Raw genomic sequence first — 21957 nt, forward strand, 5'->3', positions numbered from 1 at the left:
CAGAAGTATCACTAGACTAGAGGCTGAGGAATCTGTATTTTAAACTAGTACCAAGCATTTCTAATGTAGGTGGTCCACAGACCCCACTCTGAGAAGCATTGCTTTCAAGACATTTTCCTGAGCCAGGGCCAGCTGGAAAAACACGCTATGCATTTCCCTGTGGTGCCTTGTCTTGGGCAAGGTCACCTTTCCCATCTATACTTTGTCCTCATCTCAGACTGCACTGTCCTATCCCAAGGTTTCTATTGTTTCATTCTCATCACTTTAACCCAAACGTGCTTCCACATCTTGTATTCATTGCCAAAGTAGAAATAGTTGATAGCATCTTACAGTTCCTTCTTCTCTCATTTATTTGCATTTCATAATAAGCATTACATTAAATGAAGTTATGTTGGCATATTAGCTAATGTGTAGAGGAGAATGTGGTTAGTTGGCCCAGGGGAGGTTGACATGGCACCCTCCTAGCTCTCTTAGGAAGGAGACCAGCAGAGCTACAGGGTGAGTGCTGGAATCCTACAGCCTGAGCTCTGCCCTGGCCCTACCATTTCCCAGCTTTATAATGTTCAGCCAACTGCTTAACCTCCCTGAGCCTCATCTCTTCATCTGCACAGTTGGAATAACAGTTTTATAGGGCTGCAGTGATGAGTAAAATCCTTATCGCGGTACCCAACACACAATAAGCATCCAGTAAATGTTAGCTATATTATTTATTATCCTGAAGTCACCTGGATGCAATCACTGAATTAGCCTCTTGTTATTATACCAGTATAGAAAAATGTGAGTCTCTAATCTAGAGAAATTTCTCCTATGTGATCGTTAAAGCCCAAGAGTAAGTAATCAACTAAGGTTGATTTTTTTTTTTTCTTTTTTAGTACAGGAGTCCCCCCTTATCCAACGTTTTGCTTTCCTTGGTTTGTTACCTTGGTCAACTGGGTCCAAAAATATTAAATGGAAAATTCCAGAAATAAACAATTCTTAAGTTTTTAATTGCTCACCATTCTGAGTAGTGTGATGAAATCTCACGTTGTCCAGCTCTGTCCCACCCCAGATGGGAATCATCCATGGATCTGGCCTGTTAGTCACTTAGTAGCTATCTTGGTTATCAGAACACCGTCTTGGTTATCATGGTGCTTGTGTTCAAGTGACCCTTATTTTACATGATAATGGCCCAAAGTACAAGTGCAGTGATGCTGGCAATTTGGATATGCCAAAGAGAAGCCCTAAAGTGCTCCCTTTAAGTGAAAAGATGCAAGTTCTCGACTTATTAAGGAAGGAAAAATAATCCTGTGCTGAGGTTGCTAACTTGTACGGTAAGAATGAATCTTCTATCCTTGAAATTGTGAAGAGGGAAAAAGAAATTTGTGCTAGTTTTGCTGTCATACCTGAAACTGCGAAAGTTACAGCTATAGAGTGTGATAAGTGCTTAGTTAAGATGCAAAAGGCATTAAATTTCCATAAGATATTTTGAAAGAGAGAGACTATGTTCACATAGCTTTTACTATAGTATATTGTTATAGTTGTTCTATTTTATTACTAGCTATTGTTGTTAATCTCTTGCTGTGCCTAATATAGAAATTAAACTTTATCATAAGTGTGTATGTACTGGAAAAAAAACATAGCATATATAAGGTTCAATACTATCCGTGGTTTCAGGCACCCACTGGGGGGCTTGGAATATATCTCCCACCTGTAAGGGGGGACTACTGTGTAAGGCTTTGTTTTCCATTGAAGTCTAAATACTCTAAGGAAGGAAAAGGTAACACGTCATTTAACCCTTATTATAATTGAGTTCCTTTGGTTTCTTTTGGAGACCAGGTTTTTAAAGACCAAGGAAAGGCACTATCCAGAGGGAAAGTGATACAGAAGAATGCTAGGGGCCTGCAGGAAAAGCCATACCTACTTCATGATTTGTCCTGCTGTGCCATCTGGGCATAATTTTGAAAACACATTGTTTCAGGATGAATCAATTTAGTGATACACATATGAGAATTTTAGAGAACAAAAACAGGAAATTCCTGCATAGAGGGTGAAGTATTGCCTGGGCTGTGTTTCTTCATAAATAAATAAACCTTAATTACTGGGAAAGTTTAGCCAAAAAACCCCATTATTAAACAAGTTGGTTATGAAACAATTCAAACTTCAGTTGTGAGGTTTGATTCTTACTGCTTGTATTTCTATATTTATAATGTTATATACTTTTTATTATACTTTTGTATTGGCTGTCTTCTCTAGAATTAAGGGATCTTTGTCTCCTTTGCTCACTGAGGTTCTGCAAGTACCTAGCAAGTGCCTGGTGCATGGTAGAGGATACATGAATACTTCATGAACAACTTAAATGAATTGCTGTCTTTTCATGGATACCTTTTTAAAAAGAAATTGATATTAAAGATTTACTGAAAAGCAGTTTGGCAACTTGCATCAAACATCTTAAAATGTGCTTAACTCTTGATCCAAAAAGACCTAAAGACATAAGGAGAGTTCATATACAAAGCTATTCAAAGAAGTTTATTGATAACGGAAAAAATGCAATAACCTAGATATTGTTTAAATAGAGAAATGATTAAATGGTACTATATCCATAAACTGGAATGCACCCATTAATAGGTTTTTAAATTCAACAAGGTAGATTAAGTAAGAAAGTCAGGATATAAAACAGTACATATACCATAGCATCAACCATTTAAAAAATATGTGCATAGGAAAAAACTAGTATTAAATCCATTAAAATGTAAACAACACATTTCTAGGTTGCATATTACAACAGACTTGCATTGCTTTTACAAATAGAAAAAAAGAGATAAGTTTTTGAAAAGATTTAATACTAGCACTTTCCCTAACACACTTTCCCTGTTTCTTCTTTAATGTGTCTTAGAAAGGAATTTGTACCAAGAGAATAGTTTATGGTTCCTCTTAGCTAACATGTTAAACATGGATAGATGCAAGTTTTCAGGGCTATTTCATCTTAACTGGCATTTTTGCCTCTTAAGTGGTTTTTTCCCCCTTAGAAAACAAAGACTTTACGTTTAGAATTGTTGCGGGGTAGCTGATGTTCCTGTTTCTTCTATGTGAGGTTTACGGCCTTTACTTTTAAAGGAGAACATTTGTGGTCCTATACAGTAGTCCCTTGGTATCTATGGGGGATTAGTTCCAGGACCCTTCCCCCCGCGGATACAAAAATCCGAGGAAGCTCGAGTCCCTTAATTAAAATGGAGTAGTATTTTCCCATAACCTATGCACATCCTTCCGTATACTTTAAATCATCTCTAGATTATTTATAATGCCCAGTACAATGTAAATGATATGTAAATAGTTGTAAATACAATGTAAGTGCTATGTAAATAGTTGCTGGTGTGAGGCAAATTCAAGCTTTGCTTTTGGAACTTTCCAGACGTTTTTTCCCCAAATATTTTCTGTCTATGGTTGGTTGAATCTGTGGATGTGGAACCCATGAATATGGAGAGCTGACTGTACTTAACCTATAGGATATTTTAGTAAGCTGTTCCTCCACTTTGATGTATAGTTGACCCTTGAACAACACAGAGGTTGGGGTGCTGACCCGCCACACAGCCAAAAATCCCCGTATAATTTATAGTTGGCCCTCAGTATTCTTGGTTCCACTGCATCCCAGTTTTGCACCCATGGATTCAACCAACCACAGATTGTGTAGTACTGTAGCATTTATTGAAAAAAATCTGTGTATAAGTGAATCTGCAGAGTTCAAACACATGTTGTTAAAGGGTCAACTGTAATTGGTTAAAGAAAGAAATTGATGAGATTACTGAGGGCTGGTGGTGAGTAAGAAAACTCGTGTTCTCCTTTAACTGCTGTTTACCCACTAGCAATGAAGCAAATCATGCTTCAGTTTCCTCATTTGTAAAATGATGCCAATTACACTACCAAATATGACTAATGTAAAGATCAAACAAGCTTTTGTATAGTAGTACTTTGTGAGTGGTAAGTAAATGTTAATTATCAGTTTGAATAATCTTGCTAAACAATTCTAGATTTCATTAAAATAGATTATCAACTAAATTCTGACTATTCTAAAATGGCATCTAAAGTCCTAAGAATTTTAACAATATCAACTTAAAACAGAATACCTTAAATTAAAAAATTACTTTAAAAAAAGAGAACTGATAACCAGTATTGTAAATTATTCCCTTAATAATGTGTTTCTGAGATTTTGGCAGTAGGGGGCACCAAAAGAACTTCTTAGCTTGTCTGGCTCTTGGCACCTTCTACTTATTTGGTGTCCATCAATATTTATAATGTATGTCAAAGTGTTTTGAAAACATAAAACACAATTCCAAGATGTTGTATTATAGTAAGAACGATATTAACAATGCTGTGATTGCAATTAAGTACTTCAGTTCTGAAAAAAAAATTTTTAATCTAGTGTATAAGCTACCTACAGTAGGGAGACATCTTCAGGATAATGGGGCCACTATGGAGTATTATGAAAATTACTATAGATTCATTTTATTATTTGCTTACAATTGAGTCTGTTTGGCTAAGATTTTATTGAATCACGTGTAAATGACTAGAAAATTAAACGAATAATATTAAGAGCAGGAAAATACCTAAAGATAATAGCTCAGCTAGATTTTATTGAGAAGAGAATAACGTAATCCCATGCATACTAAACAAGCACCCCCAGGTGGTTTTTATTGGTTTTTATGCCCTGGAATGTTTGAGAACCATTACATAAATTGTAGTCAGCCTTAACAAAATCAAAGGAAAATGACATTTAAATGTTATCACCTGCCCTAGAATAGTTTTGTCGATTTTGATAGAAATTAAGGAGAAAAAAATATATACTTAGAAAAGAGACAGAAGTCAAAAGAGAAGCCTAAGAGATTAAATATGTAAATACACTCACCTATTTCAGGAGTTTTATGAAAAAAGGGTGAACTCCAGGACTGCCAGTACCTTTTAGCTTTTTCTTGACATCTTACTTGAAATACGTACTTAGTGTTTGGCTGCAAGTAGAATTCTGACTGTTGCACGTATGTAAAATTGGTGTCAAATTCTTTAACCTAAAATGGATGAATAACCATAGTGAAATACCATAAAGAAATGATGCAGTGTGCTTTTAAAACAATTATTCCATTTAGCAGAAATGTATGGACACTTACTATGTTCCAGGACCCTGGGAAAACAGAGAGGAATAGGCTACTTTGTATAAAAGATGGCCAAAGATAATCAAATACATGTTATTTAACCTTAAAAGTGAAATACATGTTGCTTAGTGTTTGACAACTCTTTCAAGCTTTTAAATATCAAGAAATTCCAAAATGTAATATAGTCTTAATTTTGGAACAGCTGATTTTAATAGGGTGGGAGAAAGGGGGACATAATAGCAATTGTTTGAATTCAGTCTTTCTTCCCTCCTCTCTCTCTCTCTCTCTGCAGTTGCATATTTAGATCAATAGTTCTTCCTGAATGATGAAATAATTTCACTTGTGAATGATGACTTTTGGAAACAATTACCTACAAACTAAGCTGTTAAATTGGTCCTTATTGCAGATCTATGCATTCTACAAGGATATATGTATCCTTTCTCATATATATATGAGGAAACAAAACAAAACATTTAAGACTGTTGAAACGTGAAAATCCAATGCAAGATAAGCAAGAAAATAGCTGAAGGATAAACTTAAAAATCATTTTTCTGGGACTACAACCTGCTATAAAATATAATGAAAAAGGACCCCCAGACAAGCTGGTTCAGATGGGAGAGAAAAACCAAGGCATTTACACAGCGCCTTAGTGTGTTGTAATAGTGGATCTACTGAAAAAAGTGAAGCACAATTGAAACGTAAACATAAAAAAAGTCTAGAAATGCATTTATTCAGCAACTGGGAGAAAACAGTTACCATGAAAGAGAAAGTTAAAACTATCACGATTAAAACACACACACACACACACACACACAAAACAAGGTATACATGTCATATAGAGATTCTAATGTTTTTCGTTTTTTTTTTAAAAGGTCAAGTTTTTTTTTTTTTTAATTTATTTATGGCTGTGTTGGGTCTTCGTTTCTGTGTGAGGGCTTTCTCTAGTTGTGGCAAGCGGGAGCCACTCTTCATCGCGGTGCGCGGGCCTCTCACTATCGCGGCCTCTCTTGTTGCGGAGCACAGGCTCCAGACGCGCAGGCTCAGTAATTGTGGCTCACGGGCCCAGTTGCTCCGTGGCATGTAGGATCTTCCCAGACCAGGGCTCGAATCCATGTCCCCTGCATTGGCAGGCAGATTCTCAACCACTGCGCCACCAGGGAAGCCCTAGAGATTCTAATGTTAAAACCCAGTCTTAACATAAATCTTTAAAACTTGCAATGCATTGAAAACGTAAAAATCATAAAAATATCTGTTTTGGGATATCACGTTTCCTGAAAGATATCATTCAGAGTTTCCGTAAGCCACATTTCTACCCACGGCCCTTGAAATTTTCTGCTCTTCTAAATATGACTGAAGGCCCCTAGAGTCTACTGGGATCCAGGAGAGATTTTATTAGTGCCAAAAGTTTGACTTCCATATGCACCCTGCTTCATATGAGCTTCTTTTGGAGGGGAGTCGCGGTTCTCCAATATGTCTCTTGCCATTATGTTTATAGATAAGTTCTCTAAGAAGAGAAATACCCTAAAGTACAGCCAGAGTTCTAAAATAGAAAGAATAATTTTATGGAACTGTTAACAGTTGTTTCTACTAAGAGGCCAACCAGTTGCCTGCTTAGGGCCTTGCAAGCTGAAGATGGTACCTTCAAAATGATACTTTCAGAGGCTACAATGGACGTCGAGAGAGCTGGACCTAACTGTGTTCCTATGCAGAGGGTATGACCTCAAGGGCCAGAAATATAACTTTATTTTTATAGCAGCTGCTTTCTTTTTAGAGCCTCAATTCTAAAGGCGTAAGGCCTGGAAACTTAATCTCCATCACTTTGAGGTACCTCTTTTCTTAGGGTTACACCTAAATTTCTGGGAGCATCCTTGGGTGAAGGGGAGAATCTCAACCTATTCAGAGCTCTATAATCCCAACTTCCTCTGACTCCCAACCCGGGGCATGGCCCAGAATGAGGGGTCCTGCTCAGTAACCATCCAAGTCTAAACTCTTTTCGTTCTCCCCCCTTACCAACCTCTTCCCCTCACCCATTTCCCCCTCTCTCTGCTCAGGAATCTTTATCTAGTGTTTGGTGTGAGAGGGAAGGGGGATGGGGATTGAGAAACCCAGTCATGACTAATCACATGTTCTTACAAGTCTTCTGTCCTATACTAGCATTGACACTTTTGAAATGCAAAGGCCAAGGATTTGAACCTTGGCTATCTGCCTGCTGTTCTAGTAGCCATTCCAGGAAAAAAATGAATGCTTGGTTTTGTGCAGCCCATGAGCTAAGAAGAGTTTCTACATTTTTTAAATGGTTGAAAGAAAATCCAAAGAAGACTATTTCAATGATGCATGGAAATGATCTAAAATTCAAATTTCAGTGTCCAAAAGTAAAATTTTACTGGAACACAACAATGTCCATTCATTTACATATTGTCTATGGCTGCTTTCATGCTACAAATGCAGAGTTGAATAGTTGGGACAGAGATCTTATGGCCTGCAAAGCCTAAATTGTTTACTATTTGGCCCTTGAATAAAAAGTTTGCCAATACCCTGGTCTAGCTTAATCAGAGACTCGAGTCATTGTTAATCCATTCACTTGAACTTCTAGTCAAGATTTCCCTACTTTACTATCACTGCTATTGGCACCATTAAAGGCAAATAATAATACTACTAATAGCTAATGTGTCAAAATATTATCTGTGGGAACCAGACATTATAAATATCAATGGAAATACAAAAATGATTGTGGAACAGTCCTGTCTTCCAGGGGCTCATAGTTAAAGGATGGGAAAATACACGTGTAAACACATAAATACAAACAACATGGCAAATGTTCCTGAGATAAGGTACACAGAAGTGGGCAAGAATGCCAGGGAGGTAGGGAGACAGTCCATGAAGATAACCAACAAGTAGATATTCTCCCCACGGTGTCAGCCTTGCAGGTTCACCTGAAGGACTGGCTGATACCTCGTAATCTATACGCAGCTTAGCTAAAAACAGCTGAAAACACCCTCAATGCACTGATTTTGATTTTCAGGTGGGCATCCTTGGCTCGACCACACCTGCTGCATGGCTCTCCTGGAGGTTAAGATGAAGCAGAACAGTAACAGCCAGCATTTACTGAACATTAACTCTATTCCAGGCTCTGGGCTAGCTTCTTCCATCATTTGATCACCCCCCAAACCATATGAGGTAGGTGCTTATCTTATCCCTCTTTTAGGTGTGGTAATAATGAGGCCCAGAGAAGCTAGGGAACTTGCCCAAGGCTGCACCACCAGAAAGTGGCAGATCCAGGCTTTGAACTCTAGAGTCTATGTGCTGAGCCACAAGGCTTTCTGCATAGCTGTCTGCCGCTTTGAAGTAAAGAGCTTCCCTCCATCAGTTATCTGATGCAGGCAGAGCTGAGGTGGAAGAGCAAATCGGTAGTCCTTTGTGTCTGCCCACTCTTCCTGACTCTCGCTTCCTGTCTCCTTACAAGGAGGTAAAGACAACATTTTATGCATGATCCAGATGAAACTGACGGGTAACAAATGTAAAAAACAAAGCATCATTCTGGCTGTTACCAACTGGACTTGGGTCATCTGTGTGAGTAATTACATTTGGAGGAATCATGGTAAAAGGGATAGGATACAGATTTTGAATTGAAACTGGTTCCTTCATTTTCCAAACGTTTTTGGGGTGCCCAAAGTGATGCAGGGTCTGTAAGAGGCACTAAGTTACTAACGCTGTAAGCTTGGAGAACCTGGCTTAAGCTTTTTTCAAGCCCTATGTCCTCATTTCGATGATGGAGCTGATACTACCTATCACAAAAGATTGTGATGAAGATGAAATGAGGTAACAAATATTCTTTCAGCTCCTTCATTTGCCTGCTTCTGATAAAGAGAAGGTTTTGAAAAGGGAGCTCAGATTTACCTCTGAGTTACCAAGTCTCACAGTGGCATATGTAGCACTGCCAAGGGGAGCAGAGAACAAGAATTTCAACAAGAAAACAGTTTGTTTCTGAAAATCTATTCAGAGATACTGATACTGTAACTCCTTTCTATTTTCTAAACATTCTTATAGCTTATTACTTCCTCCTAATTATGCCAAATAAAGAAATTTCATGTTCTCAATATCATCCTATGACCCTGACACTACCCAGGTGTCTTATTAGAGTAAGGCCTCATCCACTCAAAATCTAGGATGAGAGTTTCATTTGGGTTGTTTTCAAATTTACCTAAATTCCACATATGCAGAAGATTGTCTGTGAAGTTTTTAATCTTGCTTGTCCTAGGCTTCAAGCATGGGGTTGCTGTGCACACAAATGCCGCAGTTATTTAGTCAACGAGTCCAGCAGGATCTTCATTTGGTTACTGACCAAATGTTGCAGAACATGGACTTGCATCCAAGTGTAATCTAAACAACTAAAAGGTCACATTTCTCATGTACATTAACAAAGGTAAATAAACAACTTGGCATCGGGGATTTCTTTTTAAAGAGCAGTCTTTAGAGCATGTCATGAGATCAGTATAGTTTTACCCTCATTTTCTTGACACTCTTTAAACATATTGTACTACAGCAAAGCCAGTATCGTTCATGTTCAGAATGATGAAGACTTTGGAGCCATGCTAATCACCAGAGAATAAATACATATCATTTCACTTAACTCTCTGAAAACTGATAAATTCATACATGACACATAACTATTAATTAAGCAAAGCCGTAAACTCCATTCCGTAATTATTTTGACTAAATGGCAGTTTATTGTACTTAAAAATAATAAAATGGCATTTGTTTTCAAATACACTAAAATTGGTACTTTTTCTTCAGTCAGGCTAGTGTTACCCTGTAGTTCAAATTAGTGAGTTTTTATTATAATGTTCACAGGTGCTGTCATGTGATGTGATTTTATTAATGCACCTTGTACCTATGCCTCTCCTAAGACGCTTGCTAACTTATCATTGGTATTTAAGGATGGTTAGTTTGCCTAGACATTCACTTTTTACCTTATGCTCATCTAAGACTAATATAGTAACAAATTTTACATTTTGGGTTGAACATTTTTCATTTAAAAAGAGACACCCATGAATCTGAAGCTTTTTGAACAGATTTTATTTCCCTGGATGGCTGTTAAATTTCAGCATAGAATACTTACATTTTATATTCATAATCACTGATATAAATCTCACCCTAAGAGACAGTGAATTACAAGGAGCTAAACAGATGAATCTGTCCTAGTTGGACATTTGTCTATTTAGCAGTTTACAAAAGGCAAGAGACCTTTTCAGGAAACACCTCTCTATTTGGAAGCATCATTATTAAAAGTAGAGTGGTTTGAATATTACATGAACAATCATATAAAAACATGTAAAATAGATCATTATACATCCACTGTGGTCACTTGACTATTGGCTGGCTTTTCTTTCACTCACTTACATGCAAAAGAATAGTGAAAGTTAGCTTACGTTCCAAGTTTGGTTTGTTGCAGCCTTGTATCTCATTTCACAGGAAACCTTTTCAATTGATGTTTGACTATTCCAGTGGATTACGGTTTTGGGCACTGTAGTATTTATATCCTCAGCCCTGGAAATAATGGATGCAGAAGGTATCACTAAAGAAAAACAAAAACAGAAATCCAGCAGCTTAAAACTTGCCTAGGGAGAAATCAATATTTTTTTCATCAATATTTAGACATGTTAAAACTCAAAGTACCAAAAAAAAAAAAATCTCATGATCTAATTAACATGAAATTTTTCTTGTTTTCTAATCTATTATGTAGGCGAAAACTGCTGTTCTTAAGTAAAATTCTATTCCACCCATTCTCCATTTCTGTTAAATGGAGCTCTGTCTTGTCCTTTCCCACCTCATACTCCCCTGTATTCTGAACTAATGAAATTCTGAAGCCTGGCCTATTAACAAAAGAATGTAAAAAGGAGGTAAAGAAGATATCTCTTCTTTCCCGCATCTGTTTAGGGAGAAATGATGTTTTGCAACCTAAATTTAGTTCAGAGTATCTAATTTGGTAAGATGTAAAATTAAGATCGTTCACAATAATATTTTTATTCTCTTGTGTCATAGGGAAACTTGTATGAATATTTATATCTATTGCTAACTTGTTTTGTTATCTATTAAAATAAATCTGTACTTGAAAATATGATTTGAACAAAGAGTCTCACAAGACTCTAAGACTTTACAAATTATTGCTGTGTTCTGTGATTATGATTTTCAAAAGGAAACTGAAATTCTGATTGATTATCTTACTAGTTATTTTTTGTACTAGGTGTAATGGTGTAACTGGAAGCTCTGTATTTCTAAACTGTGTAAATTCTTGTAAATTTGTTCTGTCTGAACAGAATAAAATCATGGGCACTTCCCATTTCTCCTATATGCATAGTAGAACAGTGAAAACCTATAACTTTGTTAGATGTATTATTTAACAAAGAACTCAAGAACCTGTATGTGTGTTTTTAGAGGCCATTATTACAGCTTAATATTCTCTATGAATTAGTTTCCTTTTTGTTTATTCTAAGTTTATAAAGTATTCTTTGGGAATGTGTTTTATTTTCAGTGAATAATATTATCTAAAATTATGTGCACAGATATATGATTTATAGAAAAATATAAAAATTAAAGATTTGCTTTCTAGTAGCACTGACCTAAAGTAAAATCCTTGGGCTAAACCCAGTATAGAACATAAGTAGTAGTAGCAGGATTAATCTAATTAAAGAGCTTACCATACTGAAGTTTTATCATCTGAATTCCATAGGTGGTTTCCTTTTGCTAGTTTAAGCTTCTTGTAATGAGAATCAGAATTCAGAGATTTCTAGAGTCAGGGAAGTGGATCTCCAGGGCTCTGAAACCACTTGGGACCATTTAAGCACCCTCAAGGCTACAAATTACCTACCCCCTCCCGTCTCCCACCTCTGAGTGTGACCTGCCACAGACGTAACAGCACAAGCATTCCGAGACCCTTTCGCAGAAAGAAATATTCTGGGGAGGAAGCAAAAGTCTGCTTAGTCCTATGAGAAATGCAGATAGAACAGTAAGTCTGGTTTAAGATAGAGTCTTAGCACAGAGCAGATCAATGCAATAGAGATCTGACGGTTTAGGTTTGAATGAGCTTATATTTTTCAAATAAAAACATGTTATGTAATATGTACTTGAACATTAGTTTGTTACACAAGACTCAGAATGTTGAATTTTTGCTCTCATTGCTTTGGTTTCATACATTCCCATTAGATCTTAACATTTTTTTTAAAAGCCGTCAATTCCATCGTAGATGCCATATCTTTAGTTTCCACTTATATTGAAATAAAGAACCATATTGTAGTTCTTTGGTATCTTTCTAACAGCATGTATTTACTTATAATTATTCAGTGGGGAGAACTAATGTTCAAAATGGCAGCCAGAAGGCACTGCATTTTCCGTATTGAAACTTACTTCTCTATAAGAGAAGTTTAAGCATTCCTCTCACATGTCATTTTGGCAGTGTTACTGCACTATTAATTCAGCCCTGCCTTTCAGCATATCTTCCTAACTTAATTAAAGACCAATCCCATAGCCGTTATGTGGAAATTGCTCCCAGGAGAGTCCTTTGTCTTCAGTTTCATAGAACAGTTCATATATCTAACTTGCAATGTCTTATTCTTAAAGTGCCACAAATGAATATAGTTCATCCGTTAATAACCTAGGGGTTCTGTTGGGAGTAGCCTCCTACACTGTCAACCTGTGCTTTTCAACCTGAGTTTCTAAGAGTCCATTTTGGGATACTGAGAAAGGAGGAGGAGGAGGAGGTGGAGTAACTCTAAACAAGAGGCTCCCTGGTTCAGTGTGAAAAGCAGATTTGGAGGTGACAGCCAGATGAGATTTTCCCTTTATGGGAGGTGGGGTGGTGGTTAACTACAGCAAGTCGGCAAGTCTGAGATGAAATCTGGCTCTCCTCCTTACTAGCTATGTGCTTTGAGCAAATTATTTTATCTCTTTCTTCGTCTATAAAATGGGCACAGTGGTACCATGCATGATTGTTTTCAGAATTAAATGTGATTTGCATGTTAATTGTCTGGAACACTATAGGTGTTCAATAAATGGATGCAATGACACTAAGATCATAATAAGATAACAATGGTAATAATAGCAGTAATACTAATAGTAATAATCTAATTCCTAAAAATGATACTGCCAAAATGATACTGAACACAATAGCCTTTAAACATCATTAATCCATTGAGGGGAACCTGTTTTTAAGATAAGGGCATGTTATGGCTATATCCTACCTCAAAATGTAAACTTACAAAAATGTGGAGAACTATAACTCCAAGAATATACAGCACAATGGAGTTACTATTCATCACCGTAGTCAGCAGTGCTTGTTTTCAAAGCCAGTATTCATAGCATAAGGACAGATTTTTAGACCAATCTTATTAGTTGAGATAGTTCAGCTTAGTTGAGACGTTGAGATATTAGTTCCAATAGAAGACCCCAGTAGTCCCCAGAGGATACCCGTGTTGTGCCCCAAGAGGTGTCACATCCCCTAGAACGTTAATCAGCAGGAAAGTTGTCAGACACATTGCAGTGTGCTTTTAAATAAAGACTGAGGGTAAGAGTTGAGGATACTAGAACTAGAGGCTTCCTAGCTCTGCAAACTCAACTTCTAATGCCACCTAGCCTTGGTTTCCTCATGTATAAATTATAATCTCTTCTACAAAATAGGACTGTTGTGAGGGTTAAATAAGATAATGTATGTAAAAGCAGTTAGCACTGAAGAAAGTGTGCCATAAATGTTAGCTACTGAAATCAACTTTAATAATAAAAACAGGAATAATTGGCACTAGAATCTCCAAAGAGAAGGTGATTCACACTTGGTGCTCTTTGGCTGAACTCTGGCTTTAGGACTAGGATATAGTTGTAAAAGGCTCAAGGGCAATCACTTTTTGGAAGTTATCTTAAGGGAAAAAACAACTACTATGCAAAAATTCAGCCAAAAGGTTGTCCATGGCAGTGTAGTTTATGATGGTGAAAAATTGGGAACAGTAATAAGGGACTAATTAAAGATATTAATTAAAAATAAGATTATAGATTAAATTAATAGAAATATGTATTCTATATTATTATTTTTTTAAAAGGCAAGTTCTAAAATACCTGAAGCAAAACACGTTAACTTTTGTTGAATCTGGCTGGTGTACATAGAGATGTCTACATAATTCTCCACAATTTTCTATGTTTTCTGTAGAACTTTTCAAACAAAATCAAATAAAAACATAACTTCCAAAATAGCGTGTACAGTAGAATGCTTTAGTATGCTGTACTTCTCACAACATAAGATTCATCACACTTTATTATAATCCATATTTCTTTCCCTCTTCCCTGGTAGATTGCAAGATATTTAGGACAGGAGGTATCTTCCTTGTCTATCTCATTCTCCCTAGCCCTTAGAACAATGGTTAAACATAAGAAGTCCTTAGTAAATATTGTGAAAAGACATACCCCATGTAGAAATAAGACTGGAAGAATATACAACACAATGGCAGCCTTACTTATCTTTGGCTTGTCTCAGGCAGTGGCTTATGGGTAATTCTTGTTTTCTGTATCATGATCTTCAGGAACTTTAGGGAAATTCTTTTCAGATCTCAACTTCATTTGATTAGGTCAGAACAAATTAGTTGTTTATTTGTAAAGCCATTACAGAATTTCTTATTCTTTACCTATATCGTCCAGGTGAATTTGCACTTGTTTTGACTTCTCCGTGCCCAGTACATTTGAAGCTTGGACCCAAACCAAATACTTCTTGCCACCTTGCAATGAATCAGTGGAGATGTTAATATAACTTGAAGTGAGATACTCTTGCTCTTCTTCTGTCTCTAAACTTAAAAAAAAGATTATGATCACCAGTTATGTTGGTTTGAATGAATTATTCCTCAATTTTTTTGATGCTATCTTTTTGGCTTGCTTTCAGAAGGCAACCTTTTACTTAAAAATGAATCAGAATTGGTTTCACTTTTAGAATTTTTTAAAACAAAGTCAAGACCATCCAGGGCCACAGTATGACTTTCATGGGCCCTAAGCACTTTTGCCTTCATAGACCCCTTCTTCCATTAACATAGAAAAGTTTATATGTGTGTAGGTATGTTTATGTTTATATACATATATATATATATATATATATATACACATACATATATAGTCATATAGATTATGTTTCACAACTGCTGATATAAAAGCAACTATATTAATATCACATATTAAACCATTTTCTTTGACCTAATGGTTCATTTTTTCCTGTGATTTTAAACGCAATTAAACATCTTGTAGACTCCTGAAAGTATGGCGAGCCCTGGGTACTGTGCCTACTGTACCTCTTTGGGAAGGGCAGCTGTGGACATGGCTTGAACTAAATGAGCTACCTCTGAGAAGGAGCATTGCACAGGGGTTCCATGCGAGGGCTTTGTAATAAGGAATGCTAACTTCATGGTAAATAAGTATTCAAATGTGAAAATAAGAGAATGGCAACTATGTGTAAGTGGTAAGTAGGGCATCTTTGAATATTTTCCAGTTAGAGAAAACCACATACATGTTGTTAATTGGTTTGTGGCTAATTCTTTTATCACACGTATTGAGACCACAAGTCAAAATGGAAATGTATTCTCAAACCGACATTAACCATAGCTACTAGGTAATTTAATTCTTCTTTTAAAGTCTACCCCTCATATCAGCACCTAGACCACAAAGCACTATATTAGATGAAGAATCTAATTGTAATGACTGACTATATACTTTAGGACAATTTTTGCATACAACTGTATGTTACAAAGTTTTTTAAATTTCTTACTTCTATTTCTTTTTTTCTTGTGCTAATTAATACATAACAGATTATTTGTTGAAGGGAGTCAGCATGATTTATATTTTTCTGAAGTTTCTATTCCACCTAATCCTAGTTATAGTTAATAGATTTTTAATAAACACTGCTGATTTGTGGTGATAATGGTGAACAGTATTTTTTAATTTAATCATTCATTCAACAAATATTTATTTAACACCCACTATATTCCAAGCACTACTTTAGACACTGGGGCTACCACAGTGAACAAAACATGTAAAGTCCCAACCTTTGTGGAGCACACATTCTGGTGGAAACAAATACATATATAATATGTCTTGTGGTGATAAACATTCAGAAGAGAAAAGAAAGGGGTTAGGAAATGCTAGGAGTAGGTGTGGGGGTATTTTTTTTTTTTTTTAGGGAGATTGGGAAGACCTATCTGAGCATCTGAGAAGGTAACGCTAGAGCAGTAAAGAATCGGGTCTTGTGGCTCTTTGGAGGAAGAGCATTCTAGGTGATATGCAAAGGCCCTGAGGCAGGACCTTGCCTGTCCTGTTCAAGAACAGTAAGGAGGTCATTGAGGCTTGGTAGACTGAGGGATGGAAAGGGATGAGATGATATCAGAGAGTCCTAGAGGAGGGGGAGATTTAGAAGGCATTGTAAGGTCACATAAGGCCGTGGAAGGGTTCTGCCTTTGATCTCTGAGTGAAATGGGAGATTTTGAGCAGAGGAGTGACATCTGATGTGCATGTGAAAAGGATTACTCTGCCTACTTGTGAATAATAGACTGTAGCAGGGCAAAGGTGAAGGCTAGAGCACCAGTTTACTAACGCAGGTGAGAGATGATATGTCTTGGACCAGGCAGTGAGAAGTCAGTTTTTTAAAGACAGATCCAATAGATTTTGCTGATCAGTTGAATGGGGGGCGTGTTAGAGAGGAATCCAGGAGGACTCCAATGATTTTAACCTGAATACTGCAAAGGATGGTGTTACCACTTACTGAGATAGGGAATGCGAGTCTGGGGAAAGGAAACTGGGTATTTGGTTTTGAAAGTGTTAGTTTGAAAATACCTTTTGGACATCTAAGAGGAAATATTGAGTAAGATGTTAGATAAATGATGGCTGCATTTCAGGAGAGATACCTGGACTGGAGATATAGATTAGGGAGTTTTACACCATAAATTTGGATGAGATCTTTTAGGTAATGAGTGTAGATAGAGATAATAAGAGGTCCTAGGATAGAGCTCTGGGTCACCATTACTTTACTGGAATAAAGGGGAATTGGCAAAAGAGACTGAGAAAAAGCATCCAGGAAGGTAGGAGGAGAACCAAAAGGGAGTGCTGTCCTGGAAGCCAAATGAAGGAAGTAAAAAGCTAAGTTAAATGCTCCTGAGAGTAAAATCCTCTTATAAGGAGGGTGGGGACTGAGAATAAACCGTTGCATCTGGCAATGGGGAAGTCATTAGTGACACTGTTAAGACCTGGAGGTGGAGGGCAAAAACTTGACTAGATTAAAGAGACGATGAAAAGAGAGGAAGTAGAGGCAGAAAGTACAAACAACTCTTTTGAGGAGTTTGCCATAGAAGGAGCAGAGAAATAGATTAGTGGAAGGCAAGGACCAAGGGAGGGTTGTATTTTCAAGAGAGCAGATACTACAGCACCTTTGAAAGCTGATGAGGAGATCCAGTAAAGATAGAAAAGGTGATGATACAGAAGAAAGAGAGGAGTATTGTTGGAGCAATGTCCTCTAGTAGGCAGGCAGGGTAAGATCTAGTACACAGTGGAGAGCTGGCATCAGGGCAATGGTAGTTCATCCACAGTACTAGAAGGGAAGACCAAGTATGTGGGTACAGATGTCAGTGTGTCAGCAGATGAGGGAGGCTGTGGTATTTCTCATTACTCCTATTTTCTCAATGAAATAGAAAGCAGGTCATCAATAGAGTGAAGAAGGGGAGAAGATGTTGGAGACCAGAGATGAGAGAAAGAGTAATGAAATAATTACCTGGTTAGTGGGGGAGTGACTTGGCCAGTGAAGTGCAGTAGGACTACTGGGTGGCTACCTGGGTCCAGTTGAGGTGAGTGGTCGTGAATATAAAGTAATATCAGTCAGTAAGTTTGTGTTTGTCCCCAGCCACAATTAGCTCTCCAAGCACTGGTGCAGAATCAGTGAGGAGATGGATTTTAACATATGAACTGGTTATTGAACTCAGTAGAAATATAACATCACAGCCTCAAATATATATGGAGTTATATCTAAGAACTCTGGTTATAATGAATATGCATATGGAGAGGAAGATGCGGCAAAAACAAGCAGGCCTTGTGAACTGGAAGAGTAGGCAATTGTTTTTAGGGGTCTCATTAAAACTAAAAGATCCTATTGGTCTTTTATAGTACCTGAAAATTCTACCATTGGTGCTGTTCTAAACAGTTTATAAACTTGTCGTGCACAGACATGTTGCGTATTTTAAAAAATTTTCTAGCATTTAACATAGTTCCAAGAAGACATGAAATACTAAATAAGTATTTGTTAAATTGACTTGAATAAAATAGAATGAAGGGCCATCATGTACTTATTTTCATTCAACAAGTTATTTATTGAGTAGAAGGTACTGTGCCAGACATTGCAAGAGTATCCAAGATAAAGAAAGAATATATTTACATAAAGCTGTTGAGCGTAATGGGACAACAGTAAGTAGATATTTATTAGCAGAGATTCATTTTTTTTTTCTATCACCACCCACTGGTACATAGCAAAATACAAAGGGGTTGAGGAGTGTATGTGAATGGACATGCAGCTCTGCTGGTGGGATCACCACAAAGGTTCTGGGGAGAAAGAAGACTCTTGAAGCAACACAGACACAATTCCTCTACTTTACAACTTCAATCCAACACCAGACGGAGGCCCTGATGGCCCCTATGCTGCCATAGAAGGAATGCCATCAACTGCCACTGTGGAAACAAGTGGGTGGGCTGAGGTGAAATGCCTCTCTATATATGTGATTTTACTGGAAAACAGAACCACATGAGTTGGAAGTGAAACCTTGCAAATGCTGATCTCTACCTATCTGCCCAAGTGGAAAATACCCTGAGAACCCAGGATCTAGAAAAGCCTTTTAAAATCTGATACCACTTCAACCACAAAATTCATTATAACTCACCTTTTTCCTAGGGGGAAAGGCCTTCTTAACCATAAGTTAGAAAAATGGATTTCTCTAATTTTTCTCAACTCGTGGGTGCATTTTTAATTAATTATAAGACAAACAGATGTTTATTTTCTTTTCCAACTTGTCTGTGCTTATAGGAGCTCATTCTTTGAATTTGCTAGAGGAGAACATTGTTTTTATGGTAACCCTTCACATCTTTTATGATAACATATGATAAAGTTTTTAAAAATTCCATTAATCTGGACTCAATCAAGTCAGAATTTGGGTTAGGTTTGCCTGAGTTTGGCTATAATTTGCTCTTGGTTTCAGAAAAGACAGTAAAAAAAGTTTTTTAATATATAGGACCTTGTAGTATTATTAGTTAACTAGATTGTGAAGGGAGGATGCAGGAAATGTTTATTTCTAGTTATCAGAATAATCACTCAACGAGTGTTTATTGAGCGCTTACTATGCGCCAGGCCTCATCCTGGGCTCAAGCAATATAGCAATGAACAAAACAAACAAAAATTCTTGCCCACATTGGGTTTACATTTCTAGTTTGAATAAATGAGTGACTTTACTACTGACATATGTACAACAGCTAGAAAATTAGTCTTACTTATTAGAGCACATTTAACAATCTTTCTAGATAGTCATCTGTCCAAAATTACTGTTACTTGAAAATAACGTAAATAAAGTTACTGTTTATAATATCCTGTAAGTGATCATTTTTTATGGCTTTACATTAATCTTGTCTCCCAAATCAGTCAGGTTTTGATTTTGGAACAAATCAAACAAGTCTAGAGAGCCAGCCTTGAGTTTCACCCTGATGTTCTAATATTCTAACATCGCCTTTTTGTCAGTTTCTAAGCATTTCCAATTTGTGAGCCCTTTCTTAGAATTTGCTTTCTTGTAAGTTTTATAACACTCAGTATGGTATTACTTATACTCATTTCTCAGGAGGCTGAGGCTTAGCAAAGCTAAACAAATTTACCAAGATCCCTCAGCTAGCAATTGTGGCAGATACTATTAGATGACAGTACTGAACTCCACCCATAACACCCCTCTCTGAGGTTCCCATCCTGACAGAGTAGACATGTAACTCAATTCTGGCCAATGAGATGCAAGTGGAAGTCCATGGGAGAATGTCCTTTTCCCTTCACCTATTTCCTTCCTGAAACTTGGATGAGAAGCCTGGATGTGTAGCATCTGAGGATTAAGGCCAACACACTAAAGGCTGCAGAGGAGAAAAGTGGAAAGAGCCTGGTTCCTTGGGGTATCACTGAAGTAACATGCTAGCTCCGTACTACCTACCACTATAGCCTTGTCTGTTTAAGTCACTGCACTTGGGTTTTCAGATATTTGTACCATAAAAGACATCTAACTGATAAGTCTCAGAACTGGAATTCAAACATAAAACTCTAAAGCCTGCGTTCTTTCCAATGGATATTTCTGACAGTTTGCTCTTTAATAAATCTATTCTTAAGACTTTCAAAGTGACTTTTTGGGTACTGAGAACAATTTCAGTACTCATAACTACTGCAAGTATTCCTCACTTGATAAAGAAGATGTGTCCCTCAAAAACCATGTGTAAATAATTTAGACAGATATAATTGTTAATGCATTAATGGCTTTTAAAAGAGATACGTAATAATCATAAAATATTAGGAGAACATTTTTATGATACTAAATAGGAAATTAGGGGTAGCCAACAGGTAGCCAACAGGCACATGAAAAAATGCTCAACATTGCTAATCATTAGAGAAATGCAAATCAAAACGAGAGGGGCCCTGGTGGTCCAGTTGTTAGGACTATGCGCTCTCATTGCCGAGGGCCTGGGTTCAATCCCTGGTCGGGGAACTGAGATCCCACAAGACGTGCGGCATGGCCAAAACAAAACAGAACAAAACAATGAGATACCACCTCACACCTGTCAGAATGGTTATTATCAAAACGTCTACAAATAACAAATGTTGGCAAGGATGTGGAGAAAAGGAAACCCTAGTACACTGTTGATGGGATTGAAAATTGGTGCAGCCACTATGGAGAACAGTATGGAGGTTCCTCAAAAAACTAAAAATAGAACTACCATATGATCCAGCAATTCCACTGCTGAGTATATATCAGAAGAAAATGAAAACTCTAATTCAAAAAGAGACATGCATCCCAATGTTCATAACAGCATTATTTACAATAGCCAAGATATGGAAGCAACCTAAGTATCCATCAACGGATGAATGGACAAAGAAGATGTGGTATATATATATACAATGGAATATCACTCAGACACAAAAAAGAATGAAACTATGCCATTTGTAACAACATGGATGGACCTAGAGAGTATTATGCTTAGTGAAATAAGTCAGACAGAGAAAGACAAATACTCTGTTATCACTTATATGTGGAATCTAAAAAATAAAACAAACGTATGTAACAAAACAGAAACAGACTCACGGATACAGAAAACAAACTAGTGGTTACTAGTTGGGGGGGGGCAAGATAGGGGTATGAGATTAGGAGATACAAACTATTATTTATAAAATAAATAAGCAACAAAAATATATTGTACAGCACTGGGAAGCACAGCCATTATTTTGCAATAACTTTAAAGGGAATATGACCTATAAAAATATTGAATCATTATGCTGTACACCTGAAACCAGCATAATATTGTAAATCAACTATAATTCAATTAAAAGAAGCAGTATGGCAGTTCCTCAAAAGTTTAAACTGAGTTACCATATGACCTAGCAATTCTATTCCTAAGTATCAATATATGCTCAAGAGAAATGAAAACATATGTCTATCCATAATCTTATACATGAATGTTAGTAGAGCATTATTCATAGTAGCCCCAAAAATGGAAACAACCCAAATGTCCATCAACTAATGAATGGATAAATGTGATATATTCA

The 21957-nt window shown here is 36.9% G+C and overlaps 1 protein-coding gene across 1 annotated transcript in view; it reads right to left on the reverse strand.

Annotated features, from left to right (window-relative positions):
- The window catches only part of IL23R (interleukin 23 receptor), a 55748-nt gene that overhangs the window by 20108 nt on the left and 13683 nt on the right, over positions 1-21957 (reverse strand). The window contains exons 4-6 of the mRNA XM_082360028.1: positions 14786-14946; positions 10550-10695; positions 4880-5036 (exon numbers count right to left, since the gene is read on the reverse strand). Of these exons, the coding sequence (XP_082216154.1) occupies positions 4880-5036; positions 10550-10695; positions 14786-14946 (464 nt within the window). The remainder of the gene's footprint in view (positions 1-4879; positions 5037-10549; positions 10696-14785; positions 14947-21957) is intronic.

This window comes from Balaenoptera borealis (genome assembly GCF_965194805.1).
Source record: "Balaenoptera borealis genome assembly, chromosome: 1".
Lineage (NCBI taxonomy): Eukaryota > Metazoa > Chordata > Mammalia > Artiodactyla > Balaenopteridae > Balaenoptera > Balaenoptera borealis.